This window comes from Callorhinus ursinus, unplaced genomic scaffold, assembly GCF_003265705.2.
Source record: "Callorhinus ursinus isolate GAN/ISIS: 27379988/994484 unplaced genomic scaffold, GSC_fseal_2.0 scaffold34, whole genome shotgun sequence".
Lineage (NCBI taxonomy): Eukaryota > Metazoa > Chordata > Mammalia > Carnivora > Otariidae > Callorhinus > Callorhinus ursinus.
The window spans coordinates 1,240,589-1,259,973 of record NW_027397096.1 but is presented as its reverse complement, the minus strand read 5'-3'; the positions used below and the strand labels follow the sequence as shown (position 1 = coordinate 1,259,973).

The following is a 19,385-nucleotide window of genomic DNA, read 5'->3' as shown; positions in this document are numbered from 1 at the left end:
ATGTCCATGTCTTCTCGGAGTTGGGGCGACACCCACCTTCCAGGGAATGTTGGCCTTCCAGCAGCGCCAGGCTTCACTGAGGTGCTGCAGGATTGTCCGGGCCTTGTTCTGTTTGATTCCCTCAGGCATCATGTCCAGAATATCATGCATCACGGCTGCCCGAAGCTCAAGGTCAAAATGCGACTCCACTCGCTGCTTTGTAACAGTCTTTGCCACCCCCTTAGAGTGTCGGCCTAGGAGTGAAATTGATTAAAAGCACGATTCAATGAGTCTCTACCATCATGCCCCCTCATTAACCACAGTTACACTGAAATCAAAAAGTATAAACAAAGTGTCCATACGCCCAGCATATGCAAAAAAGACAAGCTATCTCAAGACATTCACAGCTATGCCTCTGAGAAATTTCCATTCTGCAAATGCAAGATAGCCTCAAGGCCCCAGAGAGGAGCCCAAAAAACAGAATAGTAGGTCAGATTCACTAGAGAATGGGACCTCTTAGAGGCAATCCAGCAGGAAGGGATTCTCAGTCTCAAACAAGAGCAGGGGATAGAATGGGAACAATGATCTACCCGTGAGCGATAATAAAACACAAGCCGGACACAGAAAACCACTCACCTTCAAACTGTCGGGCAAGGAGGTTGCCCAGCCACCGCTCCAGCAAAGGGGTGATGCCACGCATAAAAAACAGCCAGACCCGCCAGCCAGCAGCCCAGAAGCCACAGCCAGGGCCCTTCCCTACAGGCCCCTATGGTCCCAAGCAGAAATCAAGAAGATAAGTTAGCAATTCATTTAGAGAGCAATAGAAAACTGCACACAGAACACATCTTAGACAACAGAGGGGAAAAGAGGCAAAACTCTGGGACCTCAACATCTAAAATGGAGTAAATGAGAAAATTCTAAGGCAGAAACCAGTAACTGAGATTCCCTATTTAAAAGCAGCTTTCAGGACGCCTGGGTGGCTCAGTCGGTTAAGTGTCTGCCTTCGGCTCAGGTCACGATCGTAGGAGTCCCGCATCGGGCTCCCTGCTCACAGGGAGTCTGCTTCTCCCTCTGCCTGCCATTCCCCCTGCTTGTGCTCTCTCTCTCTAGAAAATAAATAAATACAATCTTAAAAAAAAAAAGGCAACTTTGCGGGGAAGTATTACAATTCACAAAGTGAGGGCAAGCAATGATACTTGTAGAGCCTCTCTCTAACTCGGTCTAGGAAAAGAGCCCTGACTAGACCTGAAAATTAAAATGGATCTGAAACTCAGGGTCCTGAGATGGAGATTGGCATCAGGCTTCACGCTCAGCGTGGAGATTCTGCTTAAGATTCTCTCCCTCCCCCAGTGAATGAAGGAATGAATGAATGAGCTGGATGGAGAAAGTGAGAGTACGAGGGCAGGGTCCCACCGTGTTGAAGCGGTAATAGATGAGATGCTTCAGGTCCTTGCACATGCGAATCTGCCGCATCAGCTTGTATTTGTACCGGTACATGCCCGTCAGCTGCCCCACGTGAGCAAAGATATACTGCAACCCATCTGCCAGCTGCAACACAATGACCCCATCGGGCTTTAAGCTAGAGCCAGCTCCACGATCAGCGCAGGCTTCATTCAGCTTCCCTACTTGGGGCGGGCATCAGGGATACCTGGCCTCACCTGGAAGGCATCCACATTGCCCAATCGATACTGCACGTGACTGTCCACCACCAGCTTAGTTAAACGCAGAACTTCTCGACACAAATGAAAAGCATTCCCGAAACGAGATTTCTTTCTTTCCTGGAGAAGGTGCCAAGAACAGAAAAAACATTAACCAGCAATGGTCCCGACTGGATCGATGCCTTCCTCAGAGGACAGAGCAAAACCAGTCCATCCCTCAAGCCCAGAAGACTGTTAAGGTACAATGCACACACCTTGGTGGTGAGGGTCTTGACAGGTTTAAGATTGAAGTTGTAATCCAGGTGCAGATAGTTGAGGTTTTTACGGTGAATGAGAAGGTTGAGCATGTTGTAGCCCTGGCGGCAAACCTGCAGCCCCACCTCCACCCAGTCCAGCTTCGTGGACTGAAAGAATTTGGTGGCTTTGAAGGAGCGAAACAGGTACCTGGGGTGGGAATAAGAGGGAAAGGGAGAGTTAGCTTCCTGGTTAGCTCTGGAACAAAAGAAGTCCGAGCAATGACCCTCAGGCATCTTACCTCTTCTTTTGGGCTTTAGGGGGCCGGTGCTTCAGGGCATTCAGCACATAGTACTTCAGCAGTTTCTGGTATGAGACCCTCACTTTCACAGGCTGCCCAGCAGGACAATGCTCCCGATACCTGGGAAAACAAGACAACTAGAGCTAGCCCATCGCTCCCTCTTATCACTCTGGGAAAGGCTGCATGCCCACCCAGTTGGGAGTCTTTTCTTCTATACACCCACTACCAACCCCTAAGGTAGTCTTACCAGTTCTTGACAAGGGGGATGTCCAGGGCCCGGCGGGTGCGACCAGAGCGTAGGTTGAAGGGCCGTGGGGCCCAGAGCAGGGCAATACCATTGGCTGTATTGTCTGTGTAGAGGGGTGTGTCTTTCAGGAAGGGCTCCACAAACTCTGGGAGCTCAAACTCCTCATCATCATCAGGCAAGGGTTCCTGGCTCTGAAAGAAGAATGCCCCAAGGGTTCAGCTCCCAGTGAACTGGGAAGAGAATTGGGATGAGAGGGAAACTCTCTGGGGCCGAGCACAGTGGCTCCATCTACCATGGAAACTGGACTGCCAGACAAGAGAAGCCCTAAAGGGCCAGGGCAAAAAGGGCCAAGGGAGCAAACAACAAGCCAGGACCAACCAGGAAAGCAAGCATCACTCCTCACACCCCAACGGGCTCACCACCAAAGGCCTCCCAAAGGAGCCTCAATACCTTAAGTAAACACAAAAACTAAGCTAGGTTAAGAAGGTCTGTAAAGAACACTGTGGAACATGGGTAAACATCAAAAACATTATTCCAAGTGTAAAAGGCCAATCACAAAAGACTACATACTGTAAGATCCTATTTATATAAAATCTCCAAAATAGGCAAATCTACAGAAAACCTAGGAGATGCCTAGGCAAGGGAGGTTTGAGGGAAACAGAGTGACTGCTAATGGTATGGGGATTTCTGAGATGATGAAAAGGTTCAAAAATTGCCTATGGGAATGGATGAACTACTCTGTGAATAAACTAAAAGCCACTGAATTGTACAATTTAAACGAGTGAGTTGCAGGTGTATGTGAACTGTATCTCAATAAAAGGATTGTAGAAAAACCCATAATGCACACAGACCATAATATACTATATACAAAGTGCCAATCACAGAAACCCAGATTATACCAATAACTTAGTCTGAGCCAAGTGCTGAACGGTCAAATTAGCTTAAAGCTCAAGCGGAACACTAAACAGAATGACAAACATGTCTCCCGTAGCTGAATTTTGACCTAGTAACACTTTTTTTTTTTTTTTTTACCTAGTAACACTTCAGCCACGGTCAGGAAATTTCTCTTCAAAGAGCTAAGGTCAGGGGCACCTGGGCGGCTCAGTCGTTAAGCATCTGCCTTTGGCTCTGGTTATGATCCCAGGGTCCTGGGATCGAGCCCCACATCGGGCTCCCTGCTCAGCAGGAACCTGCTTCTCCCTCTGCCTACTCCCCCTGCTTATGTTCTCTCTCACTCTCTGACAAATAAATAAATAAAAACTTCAAAAAAACCCCCCAAAAAACAAAAAAAACTAAGGTCAAATGTTCCTTCTCACCTTGACGGAGTGCCTGTGAGAAATTGGGTTGATCAAAGGATCAAAGTAGAAAGCTGGGAGATCGGGATCCTCAGTTTTGATGAACACAACATTAGGAGTGTGGTACCTAAAATGAAAGAAGAGTAAGCTCAGGTTCTCCCGCCCTGGCCCAACCCTCTCTTTTCCCCCACCTTTGCTGTAGCTCTCACCAGGTCAGGTGGACATGGTGTGGAAGATTGTTGTACAGGTAAGGAAAAGCAATCTTGTATTCAGTGCGGATAGGCTGCCGGATGATGATCTTGTTAATATCATTGAATTCATTCCAGTCTTCATCCCTAGGGTACAAAATAAAAGATGAGCAGACTAGTTGGGGAGTTTGGAAACTACAACAGGATCTCCAGGATCAAGATTAGATTTTATTCAACCCAAGGTGCCTATAATCCCTAATATCTCCAACTTACTGGAGATTGATGTCTCGAACAAGAGGTTCAAATTTGGGGCCTCCAGGAATGGCCATATTGAGTGCCTTGGAGGTAAAGAAGGCCTTTAGATCAAACAGATAGAAGTAGTTGTCATCTACCAAGTCTGTCAGGAGCTGATTGGCCAGGCGGTAGAGGGTGGACATCATGGGCAGTGTGAATTGCCAGCGCTGGTAAGTGGAGCCATTCACATACCTAGGAAAAAAAGATAGTCCTATGTCATACCTAGCCAAGCCATTGCTCACCCAGGATTCCTTCTGGATTTCCAAAACTCTCACAGGAGCGGTAACTCCAACCATCATCACTCACTTCCGGCTGTCCCTCAATGGCTGGTGGTCATAGAACCAGTCCAACACAGGGGCATCCTCCTCAGGGTCCAGCTCTAGCTGAATGGCCTCCAGTGGTTCAACATCTAGGATGTTGTCAGCATAGTCCAAAGGTGGCTCCTCATCATCAAAAGGGGGGAAACGCATCCTTTTGAAATGCCTCCGGTCTCTTTTTTCTCGACGCATCATAATCCACATTGACCTAAAAGTCAGCAATGTCACACTATGGTTTCCACCCACTGCCCCCAACCACCACCACCACCACCTGCACCACCAACAACAACAACCATATTCCAGCCTTTCTCACCCCCACTGGGAGATGTAGACAGGTTCAATGACCCAGGGAATCTCATTGACAAAAGAAATGGCTCCAGTGATGTGGTACAGCACAGGCACGTCCCGAATCTGCTCCCAAGGCATAGGCATGTTCTCCAGGAGTTTGAGGACTGCATGGGGCATGTACTTGAGGGCACTGCAACATTAGGGAGAGAGAATTATAAATGACAAGGTGTTCTGCTACCTGTGCCATGCAGAGAAGCTGCATGGTATCACAGTACCGCATTCCACAGAAAAGCCTGCCTTACAGTCTAAACTCTCAAACTTAGCACACAGGCCCTCCTTGACCAGGAACACTGTCCATCCCCCCAAGTCTCCCCCCACCCTCGCTCTCCAATTGTGCCACTCTTCCCCTTAAACTTCACAGTCCCACAATATTGGGTTTCTGTCCCTCTATATCAACAGCCGTCCCTCTAAAATCAGCTTTTGGACTACTACACATTCTATACTCTCTGTACCCTCCCGTAAAAAATAATACTCATATTTCATCATAACCATTTTTCTCATGTCTGTCATGCCACTAGACCACAAGATCCAGAAAGGCCATTATTTTCTATTCATTGCTATATCCCTAGCACCTAGCACAGTTCTCATAAAACATTTTTTTATAAACAAAACATCTATGGCTATCTTTTTTTAAATAGCTTATCTTAGACCAATTTATTAAGTGGCTAACATTTCTGCATCCAAATGGAGAAGAGATTTGCTAAGGCACTCACACCTGTCTTCACTCAGCTTGGGGCCACAGAAAAACAAGAGTATAGAGGCCGTAGGAGTTAACTATCCTGAACCTCAGAATTCTGCTCACTGAGGAGTTACAGGCAACAAGAACATAGTGTCCTGTTATGGGTTTCAACCCATTTAAAGATAGGGACATCTTATCACAGCTTCAATAAATTAGTGCCAGGTCAAGAAAAAAAATTAGGGCAATCAAGAGAGTAAAGGAAGATCTCAAAATTATCACAGAATCCTAGGTTTTTCTCTTCTCTTCTAACCACCAACAGGGGCTGTCATAGAGGATTCCTGTCCCAAAATGATAGAGCAGCTATCCAAGACAGAGAGACGCAAAAGGGGCCAAACTCCAAATGATATAATTCCAAGAGGTGCCTTACCCCAAGTAGACCCTTTTGTCATGGCGAAACTTCCTGTTGGTCATGTCTCCATGGTCTCGAATGATCTTTCTAACATGTTCTGGGGGCATGTCTTCCTTCTGAGCATCCACAAATCCAAACTTCCGCTTTTCCGCATAGCGTTTGGCCTGTAATTGCTGCCATTTTCGGGCTACAAAGACACCTCAGTTTAAACAACTGCATACCCTTAGCCTAATCATCCCCACCTCCTGACCCAGGGTAAGCCCCAGTCAGGATGTATGAGTTAGGGGTGGGCACACAGCAGGAGCACTCTCTTATCTCACTCTGATTTACTCTTTCCTTTATCACATTTGTGACTGTCCAACACTTTTGTTACAGATTCTTAAGTTTTTTTATTGTCTACCTCCCTCCCTACAACTTAACCCCTGTCAGGGCAGGGTTTTTTTCATTGCTTATTGTGTCCCCATGGCTTGGATCAGCGCCTGCAAATAACAGACATCTTATTTTTTTTTAAGATTTTATTTATTTGACAGAGACAGAGAGCACAAGCAGGGGGAGCGGCAGGCAGAGGGAGAGGAAGAAGCAGGCCGAGCAGGGAGCCCAATGCGGGGCTCGATCCCAGGACCCCCCAGGATCATGACCTGAGGCGAAGGCAGACGCTTAACCGACTGATCCACCCAGGGGCCCCAACAGACACCTTTAAACACTTAATTAGATGAAAAAATAAATGGGACTGTAAGTGAGTTGACACCTAATGCTCTGACGCTTGCCAAAACGGGGAAAGGAGTCAAACCCGCTACGCGCACGCGCACACCCGCCCTAAGCCTGCGGGCCCGCAGGCACCGCTCCCGCACGCGTTCTTCACCTTTCTCTTGCAGCTTCTCCTCCGACATGTAATCTGGCAATGGGGCTAGAGGGCCGGGCACCGGGTTACCCGGCCCTCGGTAAGGAAATACTCCGGCCATACCCGGAGAATCTGGGAGACAGAGAAAGAAAAAAATTAACGAGCAATAGGGCCGAGCCTAGCAGGAAGGCGTCGACACCCCCGGCCTGCAGTCCCGTTTTGCTGAGTTCGCCCAGCCCGGCCCCTCCCAACCTTCCGGTCATCCTGCCGGACCCCATCACGCCTCCCGCAGCCCAGCCCTTTAAGCCCGCAACGCACCCCCACAAGCCCTCACACAGAGCGCCGCTTTCTTCGCAAAGCAATGGCGGCAAACCTACGTCCGCCGCGCGTTCCCAATGCCGGGAAGTACGCAACTCTCGTTCAGAAGTTGATCCAATAGGCGCCCGTATGCTCAAACGGATTAGAGAGCTCACCAATTAGACTTGCAGATAGGGCCAGAGAGGGCGGGTCCATAGGCGGAAAGCTTAAAACGCAAGAGGGTGGGGTCCGGTGGGCGCAAGCCCCGCCTCCACCTTTTTCAGCTGTCCTGGGGCCCTGTAGTAGATGGGCCTTGCCTTACGGTCCGCGACTGGGGGCCATCAGACTACGACAGCCCTTATTTTTGAAAAATAAATTTGTTCAAATCTGCGCATTACACTGTGTCTAGTTTCGTAAGTGTAGACTTGAGGTCGGCTAGCTCCGAGTCCATCAGTCCTTTGTTCGTTCGTACATTCATTCATTAAGCCTTCATTTACTGAGTGCCCCGTATGTTTCAGAGGCTGGAAATGCAACAGGAGAAAAAGCCAAGCTCATGGAGCTCATAGGGAACGGGGAGGCCTAGCAACCCAGGATCTTACAATGCAATGTGTTGGGAGTTGGGGGCAGGGCATTTAACCCTGCCCGTGAAGTCAGAGTTAGACAATGAACCTGGAAAAATAAAAAAGCCTTGGGGAACAACTTTGCTCGGTGTCTTTACCACTCCGCCTCCATTCCATTTCTTCTCTCTCTGGCAATGATTGCATTATGGAGTATACAGTGGACACCTTATAAATGCTTCTTGTTTCCCTCAGGTTCTGCCTGTCTTGCTGCCTGAATGGTGCTCCATCTCCTGCCATCCTTGTTTCACTTTCTCTCTCATTCTATCCTAACAACTTTATTTATTTATTTTAAGCTTTCTTCATTTATTTGACAGAGAGAGACACAGCGAGATAGGGAACACAAGCAGGGGGAGTAGGAGAGGGAGAAGCAGGCTCCTGACTGAGCAGGGAGCCTGATGCGGGGCTCGATGCGGGGCTCGATGCGGGGCTTGATGCGGGGCTCGATCCCAGGACCCTGGTATCATGACCTGAGCCGAAGTCAGACGCTTAACGGCTGAGCCACCCAGGCGCCCATATCCTAACAACTTCAAATCTGACTTAGTCAACAGGTAAGTTTGTTTGAACTCACACAGTTTACTGTGGAGGAATTGTAACTGATACAACCTCTCAATCTGGCTAAGAACTTAGGACTCAGAGGTGAAATAATAGAGAAAAATGCAAAGAAGAGTTCAGGCAAGGGCTGGCTGGTGCGGAGATTCACACAGGTCACAGAAGGAAGAGGAGCATTAGTAAAGATTTGATGGAAATGGGTGGGTGTGAAGGATTTGATGGAATAAAGAAAGAGGAAAGAAAAAGGAATCCCAAGTGGTAGAAACTGCTAGAGTTGGAGTTTAGAAAGAGGAACCAATATGGCAGCTCTGAAAACAGCCAATCAGACAGGCAACAATAGAAATTCCACCATCATTATTATTATATTCATCATTGTCATTGTCATGAAGTCCTTCCACCTGTATAAGGTTTACTTGTGTGCCCGGTATTGTTCTAAACCCTGGTAATATCCTACTATTGTCTATGGTTTTGTTAAAAGTACTAATGTCGATTTCTGGTTTTGATTTTTCTGCTATGTCATGTAAGAAGTTCCCAAGTGGGTGAAAGGTACATGGGAACTCTCTGTACTATTTCTTTTTCTGTTTCCAAGATCAAGTCCTGAGCTGAGATCAAGAGTAGGACACTTAACCAACTGAGCCACCCAGTCACCCCTCTTTTTTTTTTAAGATTTTATTTTTAAGTAATCTCTACACTCAACGTGGGGCTCTAACTCACAACCCCGAGATCAAGAGTCGTGTTCTTCACTGACTGGAGCCAGCCAGGTGCCCCTGTACTATTTCTAAACAGTATTATTGAGATATAACATGCATTCCATAAAATTCATCTGTTTAAAGTATACAATCCAATGATTTTTAGCATATTTTTAGAGTTGTGCAATTATCATTACTATCTAGTTCCAGAACATTCTCATTATCCCAAAAAGAAACCTTGTACCCATTAGCACTCACTGCCCAATCCCTCCGACCTCCTACTCCTCAGCCCTAGGCAACCACTCATCTACTTTCCAAGTCTATAGTTTTGCCTGCTCTAGACATTTCTTATACTTAGTACCATACAATAGTGATCTTTTGTGACTGGCTTCTTAGCATGTTTTTGAGGTTCGTCCTCAAAATATTCACACGTACACACACATACGCATATATACATATACATATATATGTATATAAATCTTTGGAGAAATGTCTATTCAGATCCTTTGCCTATATTACAATTGTGTTGTCTTTTTATTATTGAGTTCTGGAAGTTCTTTATCCTAGATACAAGTCCCCTGTCCTTGGGGCACCTGGGTGGCTCAGTTGGTTGAGTGTCTGCCTTCAACTCTGGTCATGATCCCAGGGTCCTGGGATTGAGCCCCATGTCGGTTCCCCCGCTCAGCAGGAGCCTGCTTCTCCCTCTCCTCCTTGCTCATGCTCTCTCCGTCTCTCTCAAATAAATAAATAAAATCTTAAAAAAAAAAGTCCCCTGTCCTTTATTTGCTATGCAAAAGTTTTCTTTCATTCTTGGGGTTATTTTTTCATTTTCTTGATGGGTTCTTTGGAGATCAAAGGTTTTAATTTAAATAAGTTCAACCTATCAGATCTTCTATTGCTTATGATTTTGGTGTCAGATCTTAGAAACCATTGCCTAATCCAACCTACAAAGATGTACTTCTGTGTTTTCTTCTAAGAGTTTTATAGTTTTAGCTCTTACATGTAGACCTATGATTCACATTCAGTTAATTTTTGTGGGTGGTCCGAATGCTTTCTTTTGCATGTGGATATTCCGTTGTCCCAGTACCATTTGCTAAAAAGACTATTTTTTTCAGTTTTGAATTGTCTTGGCCCCTTTGTCAAAAATCAATTGACCATTTGTTTGTTTCTTGACACTGTTTTATTCCATTGATCTATATGTTTATCTTTATGCTCTCTGTGCCATTTTTGCAATTTTAATGTGAGCTTAAAATAATTTCAAAATAAAAAGCTAAAAATAAATAAACTAATTTAATCCTCGAAACAACCGTAGAAGGTAGTTATTATTATTATACCCATTTTACTGATGAGAGACCCAAGCTCAGAATGATTGAGTAATCTGCCTCGGATCACATGGCTAATTACACAAAGCATGTGTCAGGTTTTGTCTAACAACATTATATGCGTTAGTTCATTTAATTGTCACAATAATCCAACAAGGTAGCTGCTCTCTTTTTTTTAAGATTTTACTTATTTAGGGATGTCTGGGTGGCTCAGTCGGTTAAGCGTCTGCCTTTGGCTCAGGTCACGATCCCAGGGTCCTGGGATCGAGCCCCGCCTCGGGCTCCCTGCTCCACGGGGAGCCTGCTTCTCCCTCTCCCTCTGCCTGCTGATCTCCCTTCTTGTGCTCTCTCTCTCTGTCAAAATAAAATCTAGGAAAAAAAAAAGATATTATCTCACCATAAGCAACTGTATCCAGAACATATGGGTTTTTTTTGTTTGTTTGTTTAGTAAATTCTGCCCCCAACATGGGGCTTGAACTCATGACCCTGAGATTAAGTGTCGCATGCTCCAGCAACTGAGCCAGCCAGCTGCCCCTGGAGCTTATGTTCTTAAGCATACTGCTATATCATCTCTAAGAAGCATAATATTGGATGGGAAAATCTGGTCTAAGCTGTAGTTGGTCTTGAATTCCAGAGCTTTGGCAGCATTTTGACTCTGCCAGTAATTTGATCTATTTGCCAATGTTTTCCAAGCTTTTTCTCTTAAAGCTGGAAAACATTTTTGTAAATGGAATAACTTACAAATGAAGAAACTTTAAGACTTAAAGAGTTAAGAACTTCTCTTAAGGTCTCTTAACTGGTCAAACATAGTCTGAGTTAGTCTGATGAAGCTCAGTTGAGTAGCAAAGTGACAAAGCTGATAACAGATCTGGCCAGAAAATATTACCTGTCATTATTATGGACCATTCATTACATCCAAACCAGTCTCCTCATTGTTTATGGAGTTTAAAACTGGACTTGGAGGGGTGCCTGGGCGGCTCAGTCAGTTGGGCATCTGCCTTTGGCTCAGGTCGTAATCTCAGGGTCCTGGGATTGAGCCATGCTTAGGACTCCTGCTTCTCCCTCTCCCTCTGACCCTCCTCCCCCCCACTCATCTTCTCTCTCGTGCTCTCTCTCTCTCAAATATATAAATAAAATCTTAAAAAAAAACTGGACTTGAAGGTGACTGTGGCTTATATAAGTGAAGGAGTCCTCTGGCTAGAAATACACAAGTGTTGAGTCTGGAAGCTAAGGTTAGATATTCAATCAACAGACCAAAGCTGATACTAAAGCCATAAAAAGAATGACAGAAAGTCAGAGGAGGAAGCCCAGAGACACAGGCTAGAACAGGAGGATGCCGGAAAAAGCCAGGGAAGTAATAGCTGGAAAGGTTGGGAGAGGCCCACAGGAAGGAAGAGCTTCAAGAAAAGGAAGCCCTCTACCGTGTTAGATGATGCAAGAAGTAGAGGAGGACAGAGAAAGGACGTGATCTTGGCAAGAAAGAATTCTCTGAGCGAGGAGAGCAGTTTCAGAAGAATAATGGGACAGTAAGGTTCCTGGTTGCCAAGGAGGTTCATAAAACAATGAAGACAATGGGAATCAACCATTCATTTGAAAATTTAGGTGTAAAAGAAAAACAAGAATTTGGACTGTAGCAAGAGGGTTAAGAGAAATTGAGATAAGGAGGAAGGTAGATTAGAGTCATAGAAGTGGCAGAGGGGTGCCTGGTTGGCTCAGTCAGTTGAGCGTCCAACTCTGGGTTTCGGCTCAGGTCATGATCTCAGGGTCGCAAGATCAAGGAGTGGCAGGCTCCAAGCTCAGCAGGGAGTCTGCTGGAGATTCTCTCTCTTTCCTTCTCCCTCTGCCCCTGCTTGCACACACATTTCTCTCTCTCTCAAAATAAATAAATAAATCTTTTTAAAAAATCGTTTATGTGTACATATGGGATAAGATAGCATAGAGCATACACATTCTATTAATGGCAATTTCCCAGGTTCAATATTATAATTATGTAAGATGTAATCATCGGTATAAACTGGGTGAAGATATGTGGGACCTTCCTGTATGACCCTTACAGCTTTTATGAATTTATAATGATTTCAATATAAAAAGTTTACAAAAAAAAAATCTTTTAAAAAGGGTGCCTGGGTGGCTCAGTCGTTAAGCGTCTGCCTTCAGCTCAGGTCATAATCCCAGGGTCCTGGGGGGATCGAGTCCCGCATCCGGCTCCCTGCTCGGCGGGAGGCCTGCTTCTCCCTCTCCCACTCTCCCTGCTTGTGTTCCCTCTCTCACTGTCTGTCTCTCTCTCTGTTAAAAATGGATAAAATCTTTAAAAAAAAAAAATCTTGGGCGCCTGGGTGGCTCAGTTGGTTAAGCGGCTGCCTTCAGTTCAGGTCATGATCCCAGGGTCCTGGGATCGAGTCCCGCATCGGGCTCCCTGCTCAGCGGAGAGCCTGCTTCTCCCTCTCCCTCTGCCTGCCTCTCTGCCTACTTGTGCTCTCTCTCTCTATCTCTGTCAAATAAATAAAATCTTTTAAAAAAAATCTTAAAAAAAAATCATAGGGGTGCCTGGGTGGCTCAGTTGGTTAAGCAACTGACTTCAGCTCGGGTCATGATCCCGGAGTCCCGGGATCAAGTCCCGCATAGGGCTCCCTGTTCAGTGGGGAGCCTACTTCTCCCTCTGACCCTCCCCCTCCCTCATGCTTTCTCACTCTCCTTCTCTCTCTCAAATAAATAAATAAAATCTTTTTAAAAAAATCATAGAACGGGCAAAGACATCAAAGATTATCTTGTCCAAAGTCCTATACAATGCAGTAAGTCTTTTCAAAGCATACATACACTTAAAGATTTATTTCTACAAAAGTTTAACACACACCTCCAGGTGCTGGCCTTGCCAGGGTGCCAGGATACAGAAGACAGCCAACCAGACGGAGGCTATCCCTGCTGGGAGCTTGCATTCTAGATGGGGATATTAAATAGTTACTTATACAGTTAATGTTTTTGGTTTCAGTTTTTACAAAGTTATACAGTCTCATAGAATTTGTTACAAAGAACAGCTGCCTAATGTTCCCTCTGCCCATTTCTCCCTCTCCAAAGAAAACCACTTTCACCAATTTTAGCCGATCATTTTGGCGTTTATTTTCATATCTCCAAATAAATGTGTGATGCTACCTTTTTTAAGTAGGCTCAACGCCCAACATGGGGCTTGAACTCAGAATCCTGAGATTAAGAGTCACATGCTGTGCCAGCTGAGCCAGCCAGGTGCCCCTGTATTACTATTGTTGATCTTTTGCTTTCAGAGATTTACTTACTTCCCACTACAGAAGATGGAGATCCAACTCTCCCCCCTAGCTCCCCAAATATATGTATATCCTTCCCACTACCATTCTCCCAATCTGGTTATTGAATAATTTTGGATTTATAAGCAGTGCTTATGTAATTGTGCATGTAATAACAATAGCTAGCCCTTATACTCTGTGTTAGGCACTTTTCTAAGCACATTGCACATGTTAATTAATTTAATTCTCATGATAATCCTATTACTGTCATTCCATTGCACAGATGAGGATACTGGGGCACAGAAAAATCAAGTAACTTGCCCAAGTCCACATAGCTAATAAGTGGCAGGTTTGGGATTGTAATCCAAGCAGTCTGGCTCTAGAAGCCACAACCTCAGGTTCCCTCCCCACTTCCTGTAGGAGGACATAGCAGTGTTGGGTGAGTGCCCAGCCTCTGAGACGCTCATTTATTTCCTCACTCCTCAGGTACAGAGGGCTGTGCCAAACCCCACCTCCTGGGCAGACATTTCCCTCTTGCTAAGGATCCAGGCTATAGGGGAGAATCTACACCTCTCCTGAAACTTCCCCCTAAGGTATTACCTCTCCTGTCCCCCTGTTTAGTGCACTCACCTCCACCTGCTATTTGTATGTCTATCATCAGTAATTCATATGAGGTTTTAATGTAAAAAACAAAACAAAACCATACAAACAAACAAAAACTTTATTATGCCTGTCTATACAAATGGTATGCACAGATTTGCAGCTCATTCATGTTGTCAACTATGATTGCATTTCCTTTCCTAAGCAACTGTTCATTTTGTCTATAGTGAACAGATGCATCTGCTCAGTTTTCTATAGACGCCTTGGCAATTACTCCCCTGGCTCCTCATTAGTTTTAAATCTCTTCTCAAATATGCAGACATATAAGGCAGCCTATCAGTTTCACCTTTCCCAAAAGGTACCTTCCAGAGCTTTATGACCCACTGTAGTCTGCCAGCTTCCCTCTCTGCTTGCTTATTGTACAGCTTTCTTCCTAGGATCCCCATTCAATAGCATCCTGGAAAGTCCTTTCTTCTCTTTTATCTTGATTCTCCTGTTTTCTTCATCTGTGTGCTCCTCTTTCTTGTTTAACTCCTCCCCCCTTTTTTTTGGTGAAGTGTATCTTCTAGTAGTTACCTGAAAAGGGTGCATGGAAAATAAATTTGTGGGGACAATCCTCACACTTGATTGGTAGTTTGGCTGGGTATCAAATTCTAGTTTGAAATAATTTTCCTTCAAATTTTTGGTGACATCTCTCTGTTACCTTTTAGCTTCCAGTGTGCTGTTTAGAATTCCAAAGTCGGGGACGCCTGGGTGGCTCAGTCAGTTAAGTGTCTGCCTTCGGCTCAGGTCATGATCCCAGGGTCCTGGGATCGAGTCCCGCATCGGGCTCCCTGCTCAGCGGGATGCCTGCTTCTCCCTCTCCCTCTGTCACTCTCCCTGATTGTACTCTCTGTCTCTTTCACTCTGACAAATAAATAAAATCTTAAAAAAAATAGAATTCCAAAGTCATTTTTAATCCCAGTGTTTGTATGTAACTCTCCCTCCCCTCTAGAACATTAATCTCTATGTCTTGAAATTCACCTATAATGTTGTTTGATGTAAATCTATCTTCTTTCACTGGTCTGGGCATTCCATGGACCCCTCAATATATAATAACCGCAACTCATGTTCTTTGGTTTTGAGGAGTTGTCTTTCATTACTTCACTAATGATTTTCTTTCTCTTTTTTTCTCAGTTGTCTCTTTCTGGGACTCCGATTATTATTATTATTTTTAAAGATTTTATTTATTTATTTGAGAAAGAGACACAGAGCACAAGAAGGGGGAGGGGCCAAGGAAGAGGGAGAAGCACACTCCCTGCTCAGCAGGGAGCCCCATATGGGGCTTGATCCCAGGACCCTGGGATCACGACCTGAGCCGAAGGCAAATGCTTAACCAACAGAGCCACCAAGGTGCCCCTCCCATTATTATTTTTTAAAGTAAACTCTGTGCCCAACATGGGGCTTGAGCTCACAACCCTGAGATCAAAAGTAACATGTTCTACCGACTGAGCCAGCCAGGGACCTCTTCCCATTATTTTTTTTTTAAAGATTTATTTATTTGAGAGAGCGAGAATGAGAGAGAGTACATAAGAGGGGAGAGGGTCAGAGGGAGAAGCAGGCTCCTCGCCGAGCAGGGAGCCTAATGCAGGACTTGATCCCAGGACTCCAGGATCATGACCCGAGCTGAAGTCAGTTGCTTAACCAACTGAGCCACCCAGGCGCCCCCTCTTCCCATTATTTTGATGTGGGGGTCTCCTGCACTGGTCCCATGATTGTCTCATCTTTTCTCTCCTAATTCTGGAAGATTTGCTCAATTTTCTCTTCCAACTCTTCCATGAAATTTTCATTTCCAGTATTACATTTAATTTAAAAGTACTCTTTTTGGTTTTCTCTGAATGTCTTTTTTTTTTTTTTTTTTTTGCTAGTTCTTATTTCATGGTTACAATATATTCCCCGGTCTCTCTGAGGAAAACAATAAGAGCTTTTCTGAAATTTTATTCTCCATGTATAGTCTCTGCTATCTGTGTGTTTTCCCCCATTTTTCTTTCATTATATATACCATGTTAGAGGCTTTCCTCAAATGTGCATAATTGGTTCTTTAATTAAACTTGCAATAAGTACTTCCAATGAAAAGTACAGAGATTTGACCTAATTACAGGGGGAGGGTCATGGGCATTTCTTTGGAAAAAGACATGTTGGAAATGAGCACTGAGGGGCGCCTGGGTGGCTCGGTTGGTTAAGCATCCGACTCTTGGTTTTGGCTCAGGTCATGACCTCAGAGTGGTGAGATAGAGCCCCATGTTGGGCTTGGCGCTCAGTGTGCTTATCCCTCTCCCTCTGCTCCTCCCTCCCCCCACCCCCGCTCTTGCTCTCTCAAATAAATAAAAAAATCTTTTTTTTAAAAGATTTTGTTTATTTGAGAGAGAGCATAAGCAGGGGGAGCGGTAGGCAGAGGGAGAAGGAGAAGCAGGCTCCCCACTGAGCAGGGAGCCCGATGTGGGACTCGATCCCAGGACCCTGAGATCATGACCTGAGCCCTTGAAGGCAGACGCTTAACTGACTGAGCCACCCAAATGCCCCAATAAATAAATAAATAAATAAATAAAATCTTAAAAAAAAAAAAAAGAAATGAGCACTGAAAAATGAGAATGTAAAAAAGAAAAAAAAAGAAAAAAGGAAAAGAAAAGTGAGAGTATATAAGATGCAGGGTTGTGGGGTAGGAGGAGGGGAGCCAGAAAGATGGGAGCAGGGGATAATGGGAAGCCTACCAGGCATTGGCCATTGCCTGTGCAAGGTCCTGAGAAAGAAAGAGTGAAATAGTGAAACACAAAGTACCATGAGTCTGGAGAGTAGGCAAGGGGAGATCATGCAGAACACTATAGTCCACATCATGAGTCATGCCTTTATCTTAAAAAGAAAGAGGAGCATCTGGATGGCATCAAGCAGGGGAATGACATGATCAGATTTGCATTTTAACAATCACAGACTGGCTGCTACATGGAGAATAGTTATAGAGTCATCTTCATGTTACCAGGGCTAAAGATGGCAGTGACTTTGACCAGTGTGGGAAAACGGAGATAGAAAGGAATTAATGGATGTGGAATCCATTCCACACTGGGTGATTAATCAGATATGTGAGTATGGGGTAGGAAGTGGGGTGACATGCTTGAGGATGATTCTTCAGTTCCTGACTTATGCAGTGAGCTGATGGCAGTGCTATGCACAGACCTGGAGAATCCTGGAAGGGCTGCAGGTCTGGGAAGAAAGTACCTGAGTTAGCTTCTGGACAAGACCTTGGATGTCAGAATGCAACAATCCCACCCTCTAGACGTTCATTCTGGTTCATTCTCAGTCTGTCGATGACCCGTTTTTACATTTCTTACCTCTGGTTTCCCTCCTCTGGATGACTCTTCCTTTTCAAATTTCCCACCTTAAAAAAATTCTGATTCCGGATTTCCCGTAGCCAGGGATCTGGCGTGTTTACTCAATAGTAGAAATACTTTATCACTACTTGTCGAAAGGAGAAATAGGGATGCCTGGGTGGCTCAGTGGGTTAAGCGTCTGCCTTCGGCTCAGGTCACAACCCCAGGGTCTTGGGATCAAGTTCCGCATCGGGCTCCTTGCTCAGCGGGGAAACTGCTTCTCCCTCTGCCTGCCACTCCCCCGGCTTGTGCACCCTCTCTCTCTCTCTGACCAATAAATAAATAAACTCTTAAAAAAAAAAAGAAAGGAGAAATGAAGAAAAGTGGTGGTGTGCCAGTAATAGTTGGAGACACAGAATAAAATGGCACATCTTCCTGGATCATAAAAGTGACCATTTCACTTGATATTTTGTTAAAAAAATATATATGTATATATATTTATTTACTTTTAAGATTTTATTCATTTATTTAAGAGAGAGGGAAAGAGCACCAGCGCATGAGCAGGGGGAGGGTCAGAGGGAGAAGCAGACTCCCCACTGAGCAGAGAGGGCTGGATCCCAGGACCCCGGGACCACGACCCGAGCTGAAGACAGATGCTCAACTGACTGAGCCACCCAGGCACCCCTATTTATTTATTTTTTAAAGATTTTATTTATTTATTTGACAGAGAGAGACAGCACAAGTGGGGGGTGGGGGCAGAGGGAGCGGGCAGACTCTCTGCTGAGCAGGAAGCTTGACTCGGGGCTGGATCCCAGGACCCCAGGATCATGACCTGAGCCGAAGGCATGAAGGCATATGCTTAACCAACTGAGCCACCTAGGAGCCCCTTTATTTATTTTTTTTAAAGATTTATTTATTTATTTTGAGAGAGAGAGAGAAGGGGGGGAGGAGCAGAGGGCAAGGAAGAGAGAGAATCTCAAAGAGGCTCCATGCCCAGCACGGAGCCTGACACGGGGAGCCTGACATCAATGATCTGAGCTGAAATCAAGTGTCCGACACTTAACCGACTGAGCCACCCAGTCGCCCCTGTAAAAAAATTTTAAATCAAGTATTATAACTTCTGGGGGCGCCTGGGTGGCTCAGTCGGTTAAGGGTCTGCCTCGGCTCAGGTCGTGATCCCAGGGTCCTGATTGGTGGGGAGTCTGCTTCTCCCTCTCCCTCTGCCACTCCCCCTGCTTGTGTGCTCTCTCTCTCTGTCAAATGAATAAATAAAATCTTTTAAAATATATATATAACTTCTAGGGGCACCTGGGTGGCTCAGTCGTTAAGCACCTGCCTTCGGCTCAGGTCATGATCCCAAGGTCCTGGGATCGAGCCCCGCATCGGGCTCCCTGCTCCGCAGGAAGCCTGCTTCTCCCTCTCCCACTCCCCCTGCTTGTGTTCCCTCTCTTGCTGTGTCTCTCTCTGTCAAATAAATAAATAAAATCATTTAAAATATATATATATAACTTCTAAGTAATTTCAAATGGTATTTTATATGAAAACACAGCAAGAGACTTTGAAGCAGAATACAAAGGTCATATGAATTTCTAAAATTCAGTATATGTCAAGGAAGGGCTGTTGTAGCCGCCCTACCTGGGCAGTGCCCACATCCCCTCGACCTCCCCAGCTCCACACCCTTGCTTGCTGTCAGGGTAGAAACCTTTGGATTTGGGGAAGAGCTGGGGTTATGGAAGGAAGGGTGGGAGCTTGAAGCAAACGGTGTTTAGACACCTGCTGAGGGGAGCAAGTAACCAGCAGAGTAGCAGTGCTGTTCTTTTTTCAAAATATTTTATTTTATTTATTTGACAGAGAGAGAGAGAGCACAAGCAGGGGGAGAGGGAGAAGCAGGCTCCTCACTGAGCAAGGAGCCCGATG

General features: G+C 45.2%; 2 protein-coding genes across 3 annotated transcripts in view; one reads left to right on the top strand and one right to left on the bottom strand.

Annotated features, from left to right (window-relative positions):
- The window catches only part of PRPF8 (pre-mRNA processing factor 8), a 32,801-nt gene extending 25,609 nt beyond the window's left edge, over window positions 1-7,192 (bottom strand). The window contains exons 1-15 of one of the 2 annotated variants that reach the window (XM_025851020.2): window positions 7,109-7,192; window positions 6,812-6,922; window positions 5,968-6,136; window positions 4,827-4,991; window positions 4,503-4,721; window positions 4,176-4,388; window positions 3,924-4,049; window positions 3,736-3,841; window positions 2,420-2,610; window positions 2,173-2,292; window positions 1,892-2,081; window positions 1,638-1,757; window positions 1,393-1,527; window positions 616-745; window positions 37-233 (exon numbers count right to left, since the gene is read on the bottom strand). In XM_025851020.2, coding sequence (XP_025706805.1) covers window positions 37-233; window positions 616-745; window positions 1,393-1,527; window positions 1,638-1,757; window positions 1,892-2,081; window positions 2,173-2,292; window positions 2,420-2,610; window positions 3,736-3,841; window positions 3,924-4,049; window positions 4,176-4,388; window positions 4,503-4,721; window positions 4,827-4,991; window positions 5,968-6,136; window positions 6,812-6,911 — 2,181 coding nt within the window. In that variant the 5' untranslated portion in view covers window positions 6,912-6,922; window positions 7,109-7,192. The remainder of the gene's footprint in view (window positions 1-36; window positions 234-615; window positions 746-1,392; window positions 1,528-1,637; window positions 1,758-1,891; window positions 2,082-2,172; window positions 2,293-2,419; window positions 2,611-3,735; window positions 3,842-3,923; window positions 4,050-4,175; window positions 4,389-4,502; window positions 4,722-4,826; window positions 4,992-5,967; window positions 6,137-6,811; window positions 6,923-7,108) is intronic. The other variant, XM_073879296.1, reaches the window with a different exon arrangement.
- WDR81 (WD repeat domain 81) overlaps window positions 1-19,385 on the top strand; it is an 84,910-nt gene that overhangs the window by 30,227 nt on the left and 35,298 nt on the right. The gene's annotated exons all lie outside the window — the stretch shown is intronic.